Source organism: Ascaphus truei, chromosome 16 (assembly GCF_040206685.1).
Source record: "Ascaphus truei isolate aAscTru1 chromosome 16, aAscTru1.hap1, whole genome shotgun sequence".
Taxonomy (NCBI): domain Eukaryota; kingdom Metazoa; phylum Chordata; class Amphibia; order Anura; family Ascaphidae; genus Ascaphus; species Ascaphus truei.
Window position 1 is genome coordinate 26,080,660 of NC_134498.1, and position 22,435 is coordinate 26,103,094.

Consider the following 22,435-nt stretch of genomic DNA (forward strand, 5'->3'; position numbering starts at 1 on the left):
AATCCCTGCAACAGCGATGGAACCATTTTCACAACTGACAACAAAACAATCAGTATCCCAGAAATTGTTAAGTGGGACCTAATGCATAGGTGTAAGGTGCAGTAAGTAAACCATGATAGCGGTGGGCACATAAACTTAGGCATGATGTACATCAGGGGTGAGCAAACTGGGGGGCGCGCTCCCCAGGGGGTGAGGGAGATTTTTCTTGTTGGGGGCACAGGCAGTTGCAGAGGCCCCGCACTCTTCCCCAAGGCATTTAAATGAAATGCCGGGGGATCGCGTGAGGCCTCTGCAACACAAAACCTACCGTGATTCAGACGCTGTGACGTGTCGCCGTGGCAACGCGGCATCAAATGAAGCAGCAGGGTCATGTGACATGATGTGATGTCACACACGTCAAATGACGCAGCGGGTCACATGATGTGACATCATATGACACTGCAGCATCATTTGATGCCGCTGCAAGGTAGGAGGGGGGCGCGAGCACCGGGGCAGGCAGGACAGGGTGGCGCAGCAGCAAACATTTGCGCTCCCCTGATGTACATAGTAGCTGTTTGGAAGGGCTAAATATAGATATTCCTGTAGCTTATAATAGAAAAAAACAGACTTTAACCCGGGCTAGACAGTGTTAAAAGTATCTACAAGTAGCGTGTAGTGGGTCTATAATATAAACCAATGGCACTAATAGCCAAAAAAACCATGATACAAAACGTCTGAAAGTCTGTTGCTGCTGCACCAAGATGGCGTCTCCTCGCTTCAGGACGTCACCGTTGTGACGTCATCAATCCCGACCCGCGTTTCGCGTTACACGGCATGCTTCATCAGCAGGAGGAGTCAATATGACCAGCTAGGCCTAGTTTAAATACTTGCGCTTACAAGGGGCGGTGTATTACTGATATGCGTAGCGCTAAGTAACTGGATGCAACACGAACGAATGGGAATTCGAACGTGTCCGAAATTAATAACAAGTAGGTACCAAATGACAGTATCTAAACATTAAAATGGATAATACCAAGACACAAATAAATGGCCAAAAATTGACTTAATAATGAAAGAAACTTATACCAGGAAAAGGTAGACTATATATCCACCCGATAATTGATTATTTAATACATGACATATAAATTACACTCTTTGTTCTATACAGTAGATTATCCAAACATAGACTCTGTTTTATCTACATACTCCTTTATTTATTTATAAAATGTTTTACCAGGAAATAATAATAATAGAGTTACCTCTCGTTTTCAAGTATGTGCTTGGCACCAAGTTATGATGACAGATACATGGTTGCATTAAATTAACAGAGGTTATACATTATATATCAGACACTATATAACAGACACTTCATGGATGGTTAGAGATAGTATGTTATGTGTGTATGTAACAGTTACAGACAAGGTTAAAATGTGAGACCGCTGAAGTCTTGAAATTAATTAAACTGGTAGCGGTTTTCAGTCTTTGGTGGATTCTTCCAGTTATGGGGTGCACGGTAAGAGGAGGAGCGACCGGATACACAGTTGAACCTTGGGGCCGTGAACAATCTTTTTGGAGTCAGATCTCTTAAAGCCACAATGCATTTTAAAATGCTGAATATTTAGTCACGTAATTTGAGTACTCCTAAAATGTCATGTTCTATACTTATCGGGGAGATGTATCAAGGCAAATTTGGAGCAAAATGCATGCAGATTTGCATAATTGTCCTTCGCTCCAATTTTTGTCTTGTGTATCATATTGTGATTTAGGCAGAAGAAGGATGTAGGGAGAAGTTACATTGTGCACATATCACAATAACATATGGAAGAAAATCGACCTGATTTAAGGTGGCATCAACTTCTCTGGCTAACAAATTCTGTCTGACATAGGAAACTCTCGTACATTTGATGCAATTGCAAACAGAAAATGGAGCAATGTGTAAGAACAAACTTATCCTTGAACGCTCTTTACAGTGATGTATCCCTCTCCATGGCTTCTCACCTTTGTTTTCTTTTAATGATAACACAGGGAGAGAAGGCACTGACTTGGGTAAAGATTTATTTGGAAAGTGTGTGTAACTGTCACCGTCTGTATCTGAATTGGACACCAATCTGTAGCTACTACCTTTCTAACTTTAATAACACACCCCCGCCCCCTGAGACTTCCAATGTATTTACAGTATATATGTACTGTTTTTTTTAAATTAATAATTACCATGATATGCAAAAAAATTGTTTTTTGTTTTACTGACTAGGGCTTCAGCTACTCAAAAGATGTATCCAATCACTGTGAACAAGAAAACTTTCCCTATATTTACAGTACTTTTGTTAAGATGCATTAACAGTTTCCTGTCTTTCTCAAGCAGATGAAACCCGTTTTGACAAACAGACGTCTATTTTTGTCCATCCAAATGGATTTGACTTCCTGTTTCTATTATGTAGTGTAACACAGAGAGCAGGATGTGTCTTGAACACTGCTTATGTTCCTAAGAAAAGATTAGCTACATTGTAACTTGAAACACAACTTTCTTTGATCCCATTATAGAGTATCTTGTAAGCAATGGGATTCCACTTTACTTGCTTGGAATGAATCTAATTAATGCTCACACACTTATATGCACATTTCAACTTAACCAGAAAAACAGGTGGAATTGATATTTCATACATTGTGTAAACTGTTCTTAGGCCACGGCCCCCACTGTCTGCGCTGCACGCGCGCCTACCAGACTGGTGGCGTGTCCAGCTGAGTTCCCCAGTCTGCAGTGAGCTACAGGGGCGTGATGGAGGCGTGGCCATGACTTCACCTGGCAGGTTCACCCTCATTGGCTGAACCGGCGGGGGCGTGGCCTAGCGCTCCATCGCTAGTATTGAGCACAATTTTCGTGTCTGCAGGATAAACTGGCCTTGCAGTGGGCCCGGCCCCATTGAAGTGCGGCTCTTGGCGGGCACTGAATTAGGCAGCGGGGACCTGGCCTTAGATTTCAAATATTAATTAGCTGCTGAAAAATCTCTGATTCTCAAGATAAATAAAGAGAATGTGTTTTCGAAGCAGCAATACTGTCTGAATGCACGGAGAATTAAATCCACGTGATGTATTTTGATTCCTAGAATAACCCTTTCTTTCTTCTGGAAAACTCTGTATAAGTAAAAGATTTATTGCTTTTTTTAAATTGTATTTTATTATAATAACATATATATATTTTGTGCCATTCCCTGACACTGCAACCTATCCCCGTTGTACGGTATGTCATGAATATAAAATAGCACAACATACCAACATTTTATATTGTGCCAAAGGGCTGATAGAAGTCAAAATCAATGCAAGTGATATACACTAAAGAATCGCAAATGTCTTTTTTAGCATCAATTTCACAACAAAAACAATTGTAAGATCAAAGAAGCAGCACAAATCAGGGAGCTACTCCATATCTGTACACACACAATTTATACATTCATAATGAATTGAGAAAATATAAGCCATTTATGTTTGCTTGCTTAACCCTTTAAGTGCCGGGGGCAGCGGTACTAGAGTTCCCCAGTCCCTCGGACACATCGCGATCACTCGATCGAGACATCACTGGTGACTGGAACGGAAGAGGTTGCCTCTTCTGTTCCTCTGCCAGACAGATCATATTGAGGGTTCTACAGGAGCAGAACGTGACCTACCCTAGAACGGGGTGCTCAACTCCCGTCCTCAAGACCCTCCCACCCCCAAGACGTCAGGTTTTAAGGATATCCCAGCTTCCTCGACTGCACCCTGTGCTGAAGCAGGGATGTCCTTAAACCCTGACCTGTTGGGGGTTCTTGAGGACTGGAGTTGAGCACCCCTGCCCTAGAAGATGAGCAGAAAGCCCACGACATAGACACTGAGTCATGGCACCCCTGGAGTGTCAGACCCCGTGCTGTGGTGACTATGTCGTGGGGCATGCAAAGGGTTAAAGAATGGCTCAGGAATCAGGAAAAGCAAGTGGAATAACCTTCCCACTACATGTATTTCCTCAACATAGCCAGGAAGTGGGCTGTTTAGAAATCACGCTCGTCTTTCTTGTTCATTAAGTTTAATTGGTAGACATTATTTTCTTCGTAAATTAACAAAGTGGTGTGTTTTTTATTTCCCTCTAGAAAACTCTTGAAAATAGCAATATAACCAGAAGCATTGGCAAATATCATACAACATTTCAACAACATAATTAAATAATTCTCTTTGGTGCAAAATATTTGTGTATGTAAATGACTAAATATTTCTGTGTAAATAGCCACCAGCACTTTTTGTTTTTCTCTCAAAGAACTCGGGGTAAACGGCAAAATATAAATGGATGATTGTCATGGGAAACAAGGACAAGTACACATGGTTCAACGCGGCAGACAGAACTACAGAGTTAATCCAAATGAATTTATTTGAAAATGTTATCCACAACTGTGCAATACATAAAACACACATCCAACCGGGGTAACTGAAGAACACCCTACATGCCTAGGTGCTGGGACTTCCGATTCTGCTCCTACGCAGTGTCTAGCAGTTGGTACTATCTGAAACCCAACGGGCACAACAGGAATATATAACTGGAACTGACACTCATATCTGGAACTAACTGAGGCCACTCTCCCCACCTTTTATACCCCATGGTGACATCATGAATACGCATAGAGTGGGTCAATAGCATGTCCCTCCAATGTTACTTGGCCCCCTGATTGGTGGGTTAAATGCAACATAAGTTGTGTAACAGGAAAAGAGGTCCATGAAACTTGTAACATTTCATCCTGAACACAAAGTTAGAAAGAAATAACTCTGGTGCATGGAATTCAATGCAATGTATACCCTATATAAATGCTCAGAATCAAGGTAGTGATCAGATAACAATGAAAACCTATTATAAAGCAATAATTGCACATTTATTAAATCCTAACAGTAAAAAAACCGTGTCAAAGTTCTATTTGAGCCCAATTTTAAGCAAATACAAATAGACTTACACAAAACAAAATAACAATTTTTCATGTGCACGTTCCCTAAGTTTTTCCACATGATTAATGATCTGCTTTCTAGGGGGAAAGTCCTCCAGATGTACAGTATCTCTTCCTTCCCAGGATAGATGGATGGTGTTTTTTTTTCTCATTGTTCTTTTTATTGATTTTCTAACATTGCTGGTAAACATGACAGATTTCAACAAATCTTTCCAATTTTCCATGTTTAAATTATACTTTAAAGAAAACAATTTATAAGTAAAAAGGTATAAATCAGATGATCAAACTTAACTAAAAAATACAAAAATACACCATTTTTAAATTAAATAATTAACTCACAGAATGTTCAAAACATAACTTTAGTCAGACACATATTGCAGACGTTAGGTTCGGATATACTGTTCTCCTGCCTTGATACCTGTTTAAACTGGTTCTTTTCTCCCTCTGTTTACCTCATCTATGACCTTGTGCAATTTGCCGCAAGAGACTCCAGGATGTGAGTGCAAAGCCTGATATATTTGGTCTTTTTCACTCTGCGGTTGGGTGTCAATAAAGCATTCCCATTTTGCAAAAAAATTCTAATTTTTTTGTGACTCCGTTTCCATTTTATCTAAGGTCATTAGCTGAATGAGATATGTTTTAACCGTTTCCAAGTTTGGAGGGTCATACTTCATGCATTGCACATAATAGACTTTCTAGCTGCCAGGAGTATTTTATGTCTGCATGGCGAACCAGGATAGGCAGCATCTGCAATGGGTATATAATCTTAGTGAAGCTGATCCTCTTAACGAGTTGGCATCTACCCGCTAAGTTCAGTAGGAGGCCTTGCCAGCTTTCCAGCTCTTTAATCCCTTTGGTTAGGATTCATTTAAAATTGCTTGCGTACAATTTTTCTAGGTCGGGGTCTATATTAACTTCCAAGTATTTGATTGGCTGTCGTCTTTTTTAAAGGGAGGTCTTCCTCCCACCTAACATTATTGTTGCGAGACAGCAAGAGAATCTCAGTTTTGGAGGCATTAACTATAAACCGCATACATTTTCCATATTCTTTAAGTGTCTCACATTTTTTTAACCGCTGTTGCCGGATTAGAGACAAACATCAGAAGGTCATCCGCAAAAAGAGCTAACTTCACTTCCTTGTTTCCTATTTCAATGCCTTTATAGTCTGCCATGTCCCTACGGAATATAGCCAATGGTTCCATTGCTATGTTGAATAGCAATGGCGACAAGGGTGACCCTTGCCTTGTTCCTCTGTATAAATTACATTCCTGGGAGAGTATGCCATGATCCGTACCTTTGTACCCTCATACATAGTTCTAATCATGTTAAGAAACATGCCCGATATTCCCATTCTTTGAAATATATCAAATAAAAATTCATTATTTAACCCCACAGAGAGACTATACCTTTTTCTCTCACCTGCATAAGTCTTTCTCAAGAATAGACTAAATTCTAACAAGCAACCATATGATGGACAAGGTGTCCGCAGTGGCGATTTAAGATATAAACACATCAGACCACGCACCAGTATGGTTAGAGATAAATTTAGGATTTAGGGAACACAATAATAGAATATGGAGATTTCCATTTTACTGTATCTTCATAATAATGAGGAGTTTAAAGCTTTCCTCCTCAATAGCTGGTACTATTTCCAGGAAACAAACGCTATACACCAAAATGAGGGGAAATTGTATTGGGAAACTGCTAAAGCGGTAACGAGAGGCAAGATTGTAGCATACATGAACAAACATAGGAAAGAAACAGAAGCAGAATACATTAAATTTAGCAAGGAACTGAACAGGACGTTCTGTCACTTCAAATACCCTCCCCTACCCCCCCCAGAAAACAGGGACAAATACATGGAAGCAAAGAATGTATGCGAAATATCGCTACACAGAAAGGAACAAAAAAAAGCTCAAATTTAGAGACGGTAACAAGTCAGATAAATTATTAAGAAATCTAGTTAGACGAGCCACACAGCCAAAACACATACTTAGGATGCGTAAAGCTTCAGGTGAACTAACATCAGCTCCTGAAGAAATATGTACAGCGATTAGGGACTTTTATCAAAAATTGTAGACTGCCATTGAGCCGGATGATGTAGCTCATGACAAGTTTTTACAGGTATTAAAGTTCACAAAAATAACGAATGAAGAGCAACAAGAACTTAACGCTCCAATTACCAGGGAAGAAATAGAGGATGTCATAAAGAAACTTAAAAATGGGAAGGCAACAGGGCCTGATGACTTTACGGCCGAATTCATTAAGATCTTGGGGCCAGAAGTAGGACTACCCCTGCAACACACCTTCAAAGAGATATTAGTCAGAGGGAAATATTTGGAAACCGGGAAAACCGCATTCATCAATCATAAAGAAGGTAATGACCTTATGCCCTGTGACCCATGTGGTGTTGTTCATCTGAGGTTGTATTTAACTCATTTTAAGACCTGCTAAGGAACAGCTGATTATTATTATGTCCTGATATATAAACCATAGAATTCAAAGAGGGTGTAATTTCTTTTTCACACCACTGTATATATTCGGTCTATAGTAAAATCTTTATTATTGTGCCCCATTGTATTATTTACAATTAACACAGCACAGATCACATTTATGTGAATATGTATGTGTCTTTTCAGGATTTTTCTTAACAATAAAATGTGCTTAATGACAGTATAAACATTGACATACTCTCTATGTTATAAGGTTGTAGTTGTAGAACATCTTACCATTGTATAGCTATGTGCCACTCTCAGGAGTTCCATGCAACCTTGAGCATCGCCAAACGACCGAATCCCTAAACAGTTGGATGGATGAAGCTGCTTCATCAGAAAATTGCAGCAGACTTTAGTAACTTGAGTCAGTTGGAGAAGACAAGCTGCCGCCAGCAAGCTCTCTATTGTATCCTCCCTTAATTCTAAGATACCTGTGGGATTACAATAGAAGAAGAGGTCAAATGATTATGCACTTTTATATTCTTGGGTGATTGTTTGCAATTGTCCATCTGAAGAAGACTAAGACGATGCTATAAATGTATTCTTATTACTAAATCAGTAGAATTCATGAAAAGCCACCCAGACTTAAAGACAATCCAAGCTCCTTTTTGTTTTTAACACCAGCTTGAAGCAGGGGGTCTCAAGAGCTGTACTCCATTCATTTCAGCTCTGGGACCCCCTGCTTCAGTACCATGTAAAAAAATTAGATAAGATTTTTACAAAAAAGCGCTTGGATTGCTCCTTCAAAAATTATTAGCAAACAATTGACTACTCATCAAATGTGGGTATGAACTTTGTGGTTCAAAAGTAATCAGGCTCTCTTATAGAGATTCTCTCTCTCTATCCATCTATCTATCCATCCATTCATCCATCCAATAAAACCCATATTTTACTCTCTGGAGATTTTTTGGCAAATGCCTAATTTCGCCAGGTTCAGGAATCTAGGAAAAAGTTAACACCTCTACTTTCTGAATCCTTTCGGGACAGGTAATGCCAGGGAAGAGATACCTTGCAAACCAAGGAGCCTTTTTCTCATAGTCCATGTACCTCATTGTATCAACTAAGTTTGCTTTATGCTTATTATAAGAAGTGAAGTATTTAGATAAACTAAGGAAAAACAACAATATTTAATTGTGTACAATACTTCCGATTCCAATCCCTTACCGCTTACTTATAGATTAGAAACACTTTACTTCAACCTGATTCTAAGATGGTGATCATTTAATAATTCATTCTGCACAGATTGTTTAAAACTCCGCTCCCTAGATAATTATTTTGGGGGTTCAATATGAGCTTTTAGGGGTCCTGTATATTTTGCAATTCTTGTTCAGCTGGTCTTAGCTGATTTGGAGGGTGGCTCCTCCTTCCCTAGTTTGAAGCTCACCCCCTCCAACTTTAAAATGGTTAAAGCTCACTCAATTGCACCTTCCACACCCATGGGAACTTGCATGCAGTTTGATTGCGATAAATCTAATACAGAGTGCTAGTCCTGTTATTATACAGGTTAATAAGAGCTTCACTCAGACTTAGAACTATGCAACTAATTTTGACAGATTTATTATAAATCATTCTTCCTGGTAATGTACAGGTTATTAAGAATCTATTTTAGTGTTAGGACACATGAGACATTGTCTGCCTTGGACGGAGAGACGGAGAGACGGAGAGACGGAGAGAGGGAGAGAGAGAGAGAGAGAGAGAGAGAGAGAGAGAGAGAGAGAGAGAGAGAGAGAGAGAGAGAGAGAGAGAGAGAGAGAGAGAGAGAGAGAGAGAGAGAGAGAGAGAGAGAGAGAAGAAAGAAAAAGACACTGAGTGGCACTGAGAGTTTGAGCCTGGTTCAATTCCCGGTGTCGGCTCCTTGTGACCTTGGGCAAGTCACTTTATGTCCCTGTGCCTCAGGCACCAAAAACATAGATTGTAAGCTCCACAGGGCAGGGACCTGTGCCTGCAAAATGTCTCTGTAAAGCGCTACGTATAACTAGCAGCGCTATACATAAACATGCTAATATTATTATATATATATATAGGCACTGTACCGTGTATTAGTGTCTTTGGATGTAGCACTGAGCTCTGTCTGTGTTTCATGTTCTGTCTCTGGTTTTAAATTTACCAGCTCCACACCAGCAAAACCACAAATAAATTCACATCATGTACAGTATTACAAATGTATTTTTCTAGGGGCTGTTTGGAAGATCATGTCTCACACGAGAATGCTGTGATGATCCACAGCTGCAGAGATTTGGACTGTAATATAATGCATTTCTTGGAAAGTTTGCAATGGCAGCCATATTTAATATGAGAGAATGAGTTGCTCAGTGACTAAAGACGGGAGGAAGCTAGTTCAATTCCCGGTGTTGGCTCCTTGTGACCTTGGGCAAGTCACTTTATCTCCCTGGGCCTCAGGTACCAAAACAGTGTAAGCTCTATGGGCAGGGACTGTCTGTAATATTCCTATGTGCTGCGTACCGGGCACTGTACTGTAATAGTGACGTGCTTTGAGTTCCATTGGGAGAAAAGCGCTACATGAAATAAAGTTATTATACACCACAACTAGTATTTTATATAACAATATTATTCTGACACTGTATAATGGATTGCCATTGAATAATGTGATTAGTTTTTAAAAAAAATGGGATTTCTAAAAGAGATCTATATTGTTTTAATGTGTACATTGATGGTTAAAATGTTATGATCTTGAGTCAACTCACAAAGCACTAAATTAGGCATGATCTTTGTATTGCTTTAAAGAAAGGCACCCCATGTACTAAACTATTACCTTGATAAATATTATTAAAGGGGTTGTTCACACTGGGATTTTAAAAGTACTGGCATTATAGTGAACAATGTAGTGTATAAAGACATGAGTGAATCTCATACAGTATCAAGGTATTCATTTACATTTCCATTTCAGCCAATTAGTTCCAAGTGTGCTTGTATATATTTAATTATGGCATTCTAAATGGCTGCCTCTCTAGGCTATTATTTTTATGTGATTTGTACCTGCCCAATCAAAGACATGTTGATACATCAGGTTTCTTCTGAATGCAGCAAACGTACAGTACAAATACAGTTTTTTCTAGCAGTCATTGCTAATTCACCTATTATATTATTTTAAATATCAAGGAAATACAGATCCCACTGATGAGCACAGTCACATGTCTCAGACAGTTCTGTATCCCTGCCTTTCCCCATTCTCGTAGCATACTGTGCTTGCATGCGCAACCAGGGATTCTGGGTAATGACATGAAAATGAGCACACAATGTCACCTTTTGCTTCTTCCATTTTAACATGGGTACCTATAAGCTTATGCCTGCTGCATTACACAGCCTGGGTTAAAGAAGTGCAGAGCAAGTAACCCTACTCACAGAAAGCTATTTCGACCTTTAAATACCCTGACGTTTCGGCTGCTCAGGAAAGCCTGCCTCAAAGCACTATCCTGCACCTGAGGAAGGCTGCATGCGAACAGCCAAAACGTCGGTGTATCGTACAATAATAAAAAGCCCCAATCTTTTTCCTTTAGTCAGCAGTAAGGGAGAGTGCATCTGATCTGGCGTTAACTCACACTCAAGTCAATGTGAGTTAATGCTGGATCGGCTGTGCTAACTCATACCGGCGCTTGATAAATCTGCCCCTATGTCCCGGCCTATTCTGGAGCTCAGTCACACAATTAGAACAAAAGGATTAATGTAAAATGTAATTACTATTGTTTTGGAAAATATGTTTGAGATTACGGAGTACAAAACTGCTACAATAGAAAGAAATCACCACATGCAAGCAGCTGGCAATGTTCCACGGCAAAGCTTAACACACGTTTAATGACCAGTCTTGACATTGTTAGGGATTTAATTGGCTCTTTGATGGTTCTACATCCAGTGTACACCGAGTTAGTTACTAAATTGTTTTAAACATTTGTGACCTTTTCAGCAAAATCTTCTAACTGAAAAATGTACAAAATTTGTGCCAACGCAACACAGAGGTTTCTTTACTTTGATAAATCCAGTTTTACTTTATTATTAATAATAATAGCATGTTCTTGTATAGCGCCGCTAGTTTTACGTAGCGCTTTACAGAGACATTTTGCAGGCACAGGTCCCTGCCCCGTGGAGTTTACAATCTATGTTTTTGGTGCCTGAAGCACAGGGAGATAAGGTGACTTGCCCAAGGTCACAAGGAACCGACGACCGGGAATTGAACCAGGCTCCCCTGCTTCAAACTCAGCGCGAGAGTCAGTGTCTTTACTCACACTGTGCATGAAAGTTGTTTATTGGTAAATTAGGCTTTGACCCTCGCCATCACGTGACCGCCCCGTCACTGAGGATGGAATGGATGAGTCAGCCCCCTTCCATTCCTCATCAGTGTGGATGGTGTCCTGTTCAGCATAGGAGCACACCATCTTCCCGTAGCAAAACAAGCTTCTTACATTTCTTTTTTACATAGCTATTACATCATTGGGTCCTCCTGCGTATCAGACCCTATGATGTACTATCAATATCTTGGGGGCACTCAAGGGATTAATTAATATAATATATATGCTCTGCAACTGAAACTGAAACCCTCATAAACATATATGTTACCCTGAGTGTTTTATTGTAAAGCAAGTAGTATGAATTAATTTCTTTCAAACAAGTCCATGAAATAATAACTGAGTAGGTGAAATCAGTAAACTGTGACTGATAAATGCAGACCTCCATTCAAATGACTTTAAGTACCCCACTGAACTGCACCTAGAGAGGGAGTGGCTCAGTGAGTAACGACACTGACTGGCACTAAGAGTTTGAAGCCTGGTTCAATTCCCGGTGTTGGCTCCTTGTGACCTTGGGCAAGTCACTTTATCTCCCTGTGCCTCAGGCACCAAAAACATAAATTGTAAGCTCCACGTACTAGCAGCGCTATACAAGAACATGCTATTATTATTAATTGCTTTTAAAACACGGTATTTGTGGAGATAAAACTTTCAATGCCCTATAGACACACAGCATAATCCTGAAGGGGGCACCCCAGAGGCTCATGGGTTTCGCTCATTTTCTAGGGGTTTTCGTGAATAGAGCTCCCAAGAAGTGACTGGAAGGGAAGGACCCTGTCTTCTGTTCAAGTCATTGGAAGCAGGAAGCAAACACACGATTGCTAGTGCTGGCAGGACTCCAGCACTGCATTTCGTTGATCTCACCTTCTTCCAATTGGCTAGCAGGTCAGCGACTGATTGTTTGGGGGCCTCTATACTTTTAAAAACTATTTATATTTATCTGGATCCAGGGTCTGAGGTGTAAAATCACCAGCGTTCTGTATGGGAAGGCATTCCGGTTTCCCATGGTGTTGAAAAATAATAAAATCAAAACAGCAGGATTGCCGCTTTATGAGGATTAAAGCTGCATTAATTAATTCATGACTATTGATATTGAGTCCGATGGGACGCTCTTAATAACTATTCTGTAAGCCTACGGGTTTAAGGAATATTGGCTTTGTTGGTCTGCTTGAGCGCATGACTATACATTTATAGTATATTTAAACTGCAATAGCTGCATTTTCATATTCACTCTTTTAATTCCATTAGCACAGAGCAAAGCTTTTAACTACCTTTTTTTTTATAACAAAAAAAACATGATTCACCTTTTTTCTTTGTTTTAGATTCAACTTGCTTTCCTGGAGGCATTTGTTTCATCTTTGTGCAAAGATTAATGGGCAGCTCTATTCTTTTATTCTACTGATAAAAATTCCACAAAGGCGTTTCTTTGTTACGAACAAGTGCTGAAGGGGGCTTTGTTGAACTCTGTTTTGAATCTTTGATGTTGGCAATTGGAACATTTTAAGCTCTTCTAAATTCAAAAACAATAGTTAAAGCTTGCAGTAATCCTGCTACAATATGAATATAAATTATATGCTAAATATAAAGTACTATTAATGATTGTTATGTCTTTCAAAACTGTATGCAAATAAGAAGAAAATGAGTAATACATTTTAGAAACTCCAGTTTACAGTATCTCAGCGTAAAGGACCAATTCATGTAATATCCTACATGTGTATTTAAAAACTAAATCAGTTCTGTAGTATTAGATAGTACTTGCTACATTTTTTTTATTCAACTCTTAATTCCGTTTTTAATTACTTTTAATATACTGAGCATCCTTTCATTTCTATAGCGGGTGTTATCAGTTCCCCAGCAGTGCAAGTTCTTTGCAACACTTTCCTATTTGTGATAATTTGTTGCCAATATTCCCAGCTGTTTGAGCTCCAAACTGTAACAATAGATCATGTTACCTTAGTAATATAACAATACATTGTAGCTGCTGAGTTACACTGACTGAAGTGTAGGATATTGCTGATCGATCACGCGAGAACTAATCAATCGGCAGCCTAGGTAATTCGTTTTCAATAAAGGTAATCAAAGGCTGCATATATTAAAATGTGCGCTTGGCTTGCCTTTTTGGTAATATCTACCTATTTTGGTGGATATTATTACAAAATGGCCCAAGCTCCGTCACATCTAAAAACAGATGCAGCCAGCTTTATTTTACCTTCAGATAATGCAGAATAACACCGTTTCTATAGGATTCAGTAGCAGTCATAATACTTAGTGAAAAGTAAAATATGACTTTGCACAGTTGTATGTTTCAGGTTACCAGGTACGTTCTCAGATGTTGTAAAAAAAGAGCTTCCAAAAGAAAAATAGTCCTGTATACTTTCATTCCAGCTCCGGTACCTCGTTCTCTCGTTTCAGGTAACATAAGGCAATAGGATCATAATGTTTCTCTGTGAGATCTACACATTGCTGTTTAATAAACCCACTAATACCAGCGATGGGACCAAAATGCTTCATTGCTTTGATGTGGTGCGAGGAGTAATACAGAGGCTCTGTGTCTTGGAGTGTGCAGTAATATAGTACAGATGTAGCAGATGTTATTGTACTTGTTAACGCTACCACAATTTTTACCGTGAGCTCTATTAAAAAGCAATGGTAATTTAAGCATAATCTCCTCAAAGGAGCAAAATCTTATGTTTTTTTTTTTGTTTTGTTTTTAAATAAATCAGTTCTGTAATATTAGATCATACTAATTTTTTTCTTTTTATTCAACTGAAGCCATTTTTAATGAGTTTTAACATACTGTGCATCCTTTGATCTCTATCACAGGTTTTAGCCCACCTCCCCAGCAGTGCCAGATCTTTGCAACACTTTCCTGTTTGTGATAATTTGTTGTCAATGTTTCCAACAGTTTGAGCTGCAAACTGTAACAATAGTCAATCTTACCGTAGTAATATCAAGATACATTGTAGCTCCTGAGTTACATAGTTACATAGTAGATGAGGTTGAAAAAAGACGTAGGTCCATCAAGTTCAACCTATGCTAAATTTAGTTACATTGACTGATTTGATTGAAACTGGAAGGCGACCATTATGTTAGGCACACAATTAGGATTTTGACAGATTTATAACAGGAGCACCGAACAACTGCCAGCTTAGGTAAGAATGTACAATTATACATTGTCACACGCTTTACATGTAGAAATAAGAAAAATAGGGAGGAGACCTGTATTGCTGCCTTAAATGAACACGTGTTATTCCGGGTTACCAGAGATAACAGCTGCAATCTGCATTTTAAAGATTAAGGGAACCCGGGCTTCAGAAAGCTTCTGCAAGATGGGAGTCTGTAACCAGTCAAGTGGAAGCAAAATGTGTTCATATAGAGGCATTTCATCCTGTGTCAGTATATGGAGGTATCTTTGCTTTGTGTGCACCAGTTTGTGATCCAGAGTATCAATAGAATACCAGCATTGTACATCAGATGTAGGAAAATTAATTAACCTTTTCTTATATTAAACCCAACTGTAAGCAAAAAATGGGGGTGTGTTGAAGCAAACACTTCATGTGAGATACTGTATATACCAGGGGTGGCAAACTCCAGTCCTCAACGGCCACCAACCGGTCAGATTTTAAGGATATCCCTGCTTCAGCACAGGTGGCTCAATCAGTGGCTCTGTCTTTGACTGCACCACCTCTGCTGAAGCTGGGATAGCCTTAAGACCTGACCTGTTGGTGGCCCTTGAGGACTGGAGTTGCCCACCCCGGTTATATACTGTAACCCTTGAGTTGGCACTTTTGGTCTGGATGTAGCTGGAATAAACAACAGATGCAAAGCTGCTTTATTTATTTATTTATAATATGTAGCCCAACATCCTATGCATCAAAATGGAACGTTCACACTTCCCTAAAGTAAACAAACCAGAATCGATGTGAATGAAATACTAGTGCGTTTCATTTTCCTGGCATTCCATTTACGGTTTCTCTACCTGTACCTTTTCATGGCTAGAAAACTCATGCCCAGATCTTTCATAGCTACACACTTTTGCCATCATACATCAGAGAAAACAGACTGACACAAGACCAATAACTTGAATTTCTGTGTATTAACAACTCATCAGAAGGCTTCAACCAAACTTGAATGTGCAGTCCACATATTGTCGTGTATCACTATTACATACAACAGACTACACAAGCATTACAAGTAGACGTACTGTATGTGTAGAATCAGGAAGTAAGTGGCAGTACATGATTAAATAAATATATACAAAGGAAATGAGCATACATAGCGTTTTAGAGAATTAATTACCTGTATACGCATAGTGTACCAGGGCCTTAAGTGCGTCGGGGTCCACACCTTCCATTTTGATCTCCTCTTCCTTGGCTTCGCGTACGTCATTAGTAAACATGGCAGCAAAGTAGTCTGACACAGCACTTAAAACCAACCTTGAAACACAAACGGTATGAGAACATTTGAATTTGTTTATGATCTCGTGGGCATACTTAATATATGGTTTATTGTTTCACATAACGTCTTTTATTTCAGCAGGGAAATGCAGCAGTGTGAAAGTAGGTAAATGGTAATTAGTTGATCTAATTCTGTCTTGGAGTGCATTTTATAATATATGTTATGGCTCTTTCTGCAGACAGTTGGGTAGATTGAACTATATATTAGCGCTTTGTCCTTTCATTTAAATAATGATTGCCTCCAGTATTTTTAACGGTGTTCCTGAAATTGAATAAATACTAGGGATTAAATAGTGATGGAAAACTTTTCTGCCATTGGACTTTAACTCTCCAATTAACGTGGAAAATCAATATAATCCTTAAATGCACCATACAAACCCATCCGAATAAGATTTTTTTTTCTACACATTTTTCCTGGGGTGTTTTTTTTCTATTACACACAAAGTTTTCTTTTAAACATACTTTTTATTTTATTTTAAAAAAAAAATGTAGCCTTCTCTATAGAACGTATAGTCATGATCCTCTGACTATTTTTAGTTTTGACTGTCCTAGGTGTTTTACTTTTTATTCTTTTGAACAGACTCTTACTAGTTGAAGGGTATTAGAGAAAGACGGTGTGAATCAGCAGCTGGAATTCATGCTGATAAAAAAAAATAGGTTTATGGATCTTGGGTCTTCAAATAAAATAAGTTTGACATGATTTCAATATTGTACTTCACATTTATTTATTCATATAGCACCCTTATCCAGGGTGCTGTAGGCACAGAGAGATAAAGTGACTTGCCCAAGGTCACAAGGAGCTGACACCGGGTTTTGAACCACGCTAAATAAACACAGATCGAGTGACCAGGTGGCCACAATAGTCCCTATTCGATGCACTCACGGTCAAAAAATGAGGGGGGTATAAGATTTAAATGTCCCCAAAGGGTGGCTGATTACACTCACTGATCTATGTACCAAATAGGAGCAAAAGCGTTCTAACCCATACAATAAAATAATACACTTTAATAGTATTTAGATAACGCCAAAATAAGTGAGCATATAGTACATTTTGAAATCTAAAAATTGATTAAAAATCCCCAGAGCCGAAGAAACAAGGTGTCAGAAGGTGAGACTGAGGCTAACAAGACAACATAAGCCTTATTTCTGTTATTAAATAACATTCCAGACTATAACTGCACTCTGAACTGCTTAAGTGGAAAGAGAACTATATTGGCAGGTCTGTTGTACAGTACATCCATATTATGGTTTCTGACTTAAGTAGGTTAGATGAAAAAATCTCTAAGAGTGACCTCCCAAAAATAGGGGGGCTGGGGGGTCTGTATCAATAGCGTGTTACATATTGTTGCCTAGAATTGTTTGTGACACAAGTATAGTAAACGTAGGTCTCTGAAGTTACTAGTAGGCGTCCACTATATATTGAAGTTGGTGATCATATAAAAGGTGAAAAAACAAAGCCCTCATTGAGGCCTTGAGAAGACAAGGTGCCCATATTATATATCCATCATGATTCCCGTTGGAGGAGCTCTTTGTCCCAGTGGTCACCTCTTATAGTGATTGGTATATGATCTATACCTTTAAACTTCACATTGGTATGATCTCCATTGTGTGTCCCATAGATATTCTTCACCGGGAGCAGAAAGCTTGATATATTACCTCTGCTGTGTGGCAGTTTATAAAACTGCTTGATCTTAAATGTTTTGGAGTCATCCCAGTTGTTAAAGGTGGTGGTCACCTGTGCGTATTGGCACGCACGGCATCCCTGACAATTGCAATGGTGTCATTTGGACAGGTCATTGTCTCTATATTGGCAAATTTGCTATGAACTAGTTGGTCCTTCAAGTTTGAAGATCTTCGACTTACAACTGAAGGTTTTGTAAGTAAGACCTCTTGTAGGTCCGGATCTTCAAGAAGGACATGCCAATGTTTATATAGGATATTATACACTTCTTTTGCCATTGATTCTTGTAGGTTTCTACCAGCCTAATCAATTTTGATGCTGTTTCTGGTGGTTTTCTTGTGCAAGATATCATGTCGTTGTGTATATTTGGCTCAATGGTATGCCTTTTTACTACTGTTTCTACTATAACCTCTTTCAATGAACCTACTTTTTTGGGGACATTTAAATCTTATACTCCCCCTCATTTTTTGACAGTGAGTGCACCGAATAGGGACTATTGTGGCCATCTGGTCCATCCCTCTGTGTTTATTGTTATTATTTCCTTTTGCACCGGGTTATTTTTATTCTTGTGTGATATTGGTATGAGCGATGTGGCTCCCTGTAAATAACGTTCGAACCACGCTCCCCTGATTCAAACTCAGTGTCATTATTCACAGCCAGTGTCTTTACTCACTGAGCTGCTCCTTCTCCCATAATATTGATTAGAATTGTAATGTAGCATGTTTGTGTATGACAAAAACAAAAAATCTAACCACATTTAATCTATTCAGTGCCTAAATGATGATTTTTACTTATCATATAATACTTTTGAACATTTTAAGATGAATCACATTAAAGGAGCAATCCAAGCCGCCTTTTTATTTATTATTTTTTTAACATAGGATTGAAGCAGGGGGGTCTCCGGAGCTGACCCCCATTCATTTCAGCTCGGGGGACCCCCTGCTTCCAGACACACAAAGAAAACTCCCCAGTTTCTCCAGTGAAATAACAAAATAGATGGAAAAGAGGAAATGTCCACTATATATTATTCCCTAAAGGTGGACAAATACGAGTGGTCATTTCCCTGTCCCGTAGTACTTGTGCAAAATCATGAGATTTTATAATCTTCCCACGTTGCTTATCCCCTGCTGCCTCATTTGTATCACAGCCGTACATATTTCCAATACGTTCCTCTTTCTCCTTCATGATCCAAGTTGACTTATATTACCTATGTGCAGGAATCTTGTGGTCCCCAGCAATTAGTAGGACATCACACAGCTGCTTCTGCTGGAGGTAGTTTTCCATCTTGCGGAATGTCTGCTCTGCGTGATTTATAGATTGGAAGTACTCATCTGAACCATTGGCGTTCATTCTATTAGGAGAGCTGCTTGTCACCGGAAGCCTGCAAAGGTAATGACAAAAGACAGTACGTGATTAAAACGTTTGCATCTACATAAACACAATCATTTGGAATACGGGTGTCTCTGGTGATGTCTCAAGTGTACTGTGCACTATTTTATACTGCAAACATTAATCAGGTCAGGTAAAATAAGATTTTCAATGGAAGTTCATATTGTAATTGGGTTTAGAATTTGAGCAACATTTTAGTCCAGTCTACAAAGTGACCTGAATGTGGCTACTTTTGTTACATTCAGTCTATGTGTAATTTCAGTATGATGCAGCACAGGGATGTTGAACATGCACAAATACTGTCGAGTGAAGCAGCTATAAGATACAATGCATAACATTGTATTCGTTTGTTCAGTTGTGTAAAGTGAGGCAAATAAATATGGTGTTATAAAACATCATATATTGTAGGTATGTATATATTTTATTTATATAGCGCCCACAGTGTACTCAGTGCTTTAGAAAAGAGAAAAAAAGCAGTACAAAGAATTAATACAATATGTGCAACTAAGGCCTGGGACATAGAGGAGCAAACAGCGCTGAGCCGCGCTCCTGCTCTGCCTCGCCTGTTCCAAAATGGTGCTTTTTCCTGTCCTTGCAGGCGAGACAGTGAGCACGCTCAGGGGTAGGGGGCGGAGCGGAGGCGTGCCAGGAGGCAGAGCGGGAGACGAGGCTAGTCCCTCGCTCCCATTGGATGTGAGCGGTCACGTGACCGAGCGGCAAATTTGAAACCTGCCTGTCTCGGCAAAGTTTCTCAGCCTCCGCACGCATCAGCAAGCATGCGGAGGGAGAAACTATAGCCGCGCTGATGACAGATGCAGGGGCTTTGTGCATCTGCTCAGCGCGGCTCAGCCCGCCTCAGCGAGCTTAAAACTCACTATGTCCCAGGCCTAAGTCCGACATTAGGAACTTAAATCCCTACACCAGAGAGTTTACAATCTAAGTGGAATGCTGGGTGACTTACAGGTGAGGGAATAAATGCAGTAGATGACCATGATTGGCCACTGTGGTTGGAGCGACTGTGGGTGTGGGACAGTAGCCACGAGTCTTTATTGAAGATAGTATTTTTTAACAATAAATAATTTAAAAGCATGTAGCAGTGTATTGCTAGTTTACTGTTAAAGAATATAGGACGTACGTAACTGAGGTATGACTGTATGTATGTTTTCATTTACATAGCGCTATCCATGTACATAGCGCTTCACAGCAGTAATACACGTGACATAATAATATAAATAACAAGTAATACAAATAACACATAATGGATATAATATGCATTGTAAGGAACCCCAACCCTCTCTAATAGTGCGTCTGAGATCATATGCATTGTAAGGAGCCCCATCCCTCTCTAACAGCGTGTCTAAGATCAGATGCATTGTAAGGAACCCCAACCCTCTCTAATAGCATGTCTGAGATCAGATGCATTGTAAGGAACCCCATCCCTCTCTAATAGTGTGTCTGAGATCAGATGCATTGTAAGGAGCCCCAACCCTCTCTAATAGCGCGTCTGAGATCAGATGCATTGTAAGGAACCCCAACCCTCTCTTATAGCACGTCTGAGATAAGTTGCATTGTAAATATTTCTGTATTTGATACTATTTTCAAATGACCTGAAAATTGCTGGGAACACTTTAGGGATGCCAGGGAACCCAAGAGTTCCTAAGAACCCCTGTTGAAAAACTGCCCTAACCCCTTGCATACACACTTACCATAACCCTTTCCTCCTGTCTCCATACGTTTCCCTAATTATCACTTAGATTGTACGCTCTTCAGGACAGGGACTCCTTTGCCTAATGTTTACCTTTGTGTTTGAAGCACTTATTGCCATTATTTATTACATCTAATGTTATTTTCTTGCATCTATTCCTGCTGTGAAGCTCTATGTAAATGGCTAGCACTTTACAAATAAACATATTCATACATTTATCTTTGGAAATATTCAAAATGATACCAAACTAATGTTCCATCCTTTTTGTATCCTCCTCACCAAACACTATTTTGATTGAACATCATTTAAATTCGTTACAGCAGAATAAATAAACCCGCCATCTAAAAAGCAGCAATCACGCAAAAGGAAGAAAAGTGAGCAAACAAAAGAAACAATCTAGGTATGAGAAGGAAGAATAATACATTGTACATTCCCTAAAACAGTACTATGTACTGCAACTGCAGAGGAACATTATACACAACATGTGTAGTGATGTTAGAAATAGGCAAAGTGTTCATAGAAGTTTGAATTGTCTGCAGAAATGCCCCATTTTTCAGTTTTAGAATAGTTGCGGAATTACTTGAGTTCAAATATAATGGCTTTTTTTGGAATGGTTTGAAACAAGTTTTTGCAATTAGCCGGTATTTGAATATTTTGCCGGACAAAAATGCTAAAACATTCAAAATGATCATCAAAACATATTAAAAGGTAAATAAAAAAGGGTGTGTGCCGATCACACTCATTTTAAGTGAAACTTCTTTGTCTTTTGTCACTGTTTTGTCACAGAAATTGTATTTGTGATGATGATGTTTATAATTAAAAATCAAAACACAATTTTAGTGACAAAACACGAAGAAGTTTGACTTAGAACGCTCGTGTTAAGCACACACCCCTTGTTTTAGCTATTTGCACTTCTATATTTATACTAACTGTGAATTCTTCGTGTGTGTTGTGTCCCTGTGTGTGTGGGTTGCTGTTGCTCCTGCGCATGAGCGATGCGCCAGCGCCTACAGCTGCCTGCAACCTCTGTGCGGCCTGGAACTTTGAGGTATGTGCATGCGCGCGGTGCGTGCGCCCATCTGTAGGGTGACGTCACTTCCGTCACGCTTTTTCATTGCAAGACCAGTGATTTTTCCTAACAAAACTCTTTAGGTGCCATCAAAAAGTTTCACTTCAAAAAGCAACATTATGCAATGTTTTTTGAATATTGACCATAAAAGTTCCTTTGCAAAATCTCCAATTTTTTTTCAAAATTATTAAATGTGAAGGATATAAATATGTTTATATATACATATGTATTAAGGAATTAATTACTGTTTAAATGTCTTTAACGTAATTATGAATATTATTTTGAAGAAGGTAAAAAATATGATAACACACAGTAAGATACATGAAATTATCACCATCTTTAAATTTAACTTGTATAATGTTTCATAGCCAAATCCTAAAAATTGGCTAATCAATACGATT

The 22,435-nt window shown here is 39.1% G+C and overlaps 1 protein-coding gene across 1 annotated transcript in view; it reads right to left on the reverse strand.

The window, feature by feature from the left end:
• KLHL4 (kelch like family member 4) overlaps positions 1 to 22,435 on the reverse strand; it is a 125,748-nt gene that overhangs the window by 24,835 nt on the left and 78,478 nt on the right. The window contains exons 2-4 of the mRNA XM_075572841.1: positions 19,079 to 19,252; positions 16,033 to 16,169; positions 7,667 to 7,863 (exon numbers count right to left, since the gene is read on the reverse strand). Of these exons, the coding sequence (XP_075428956.1) occupies positions 7,667 to 7,863; positions 16,033 to 16,169; positions 19,079 to 19,252 (508 nt within the window). The remainder of the gene's footprint in view (positions 1 to 7,666; positions 7,864 to 16,032; positions 16,170 to 19,078; positions 19,253 to 22,435) is intronic.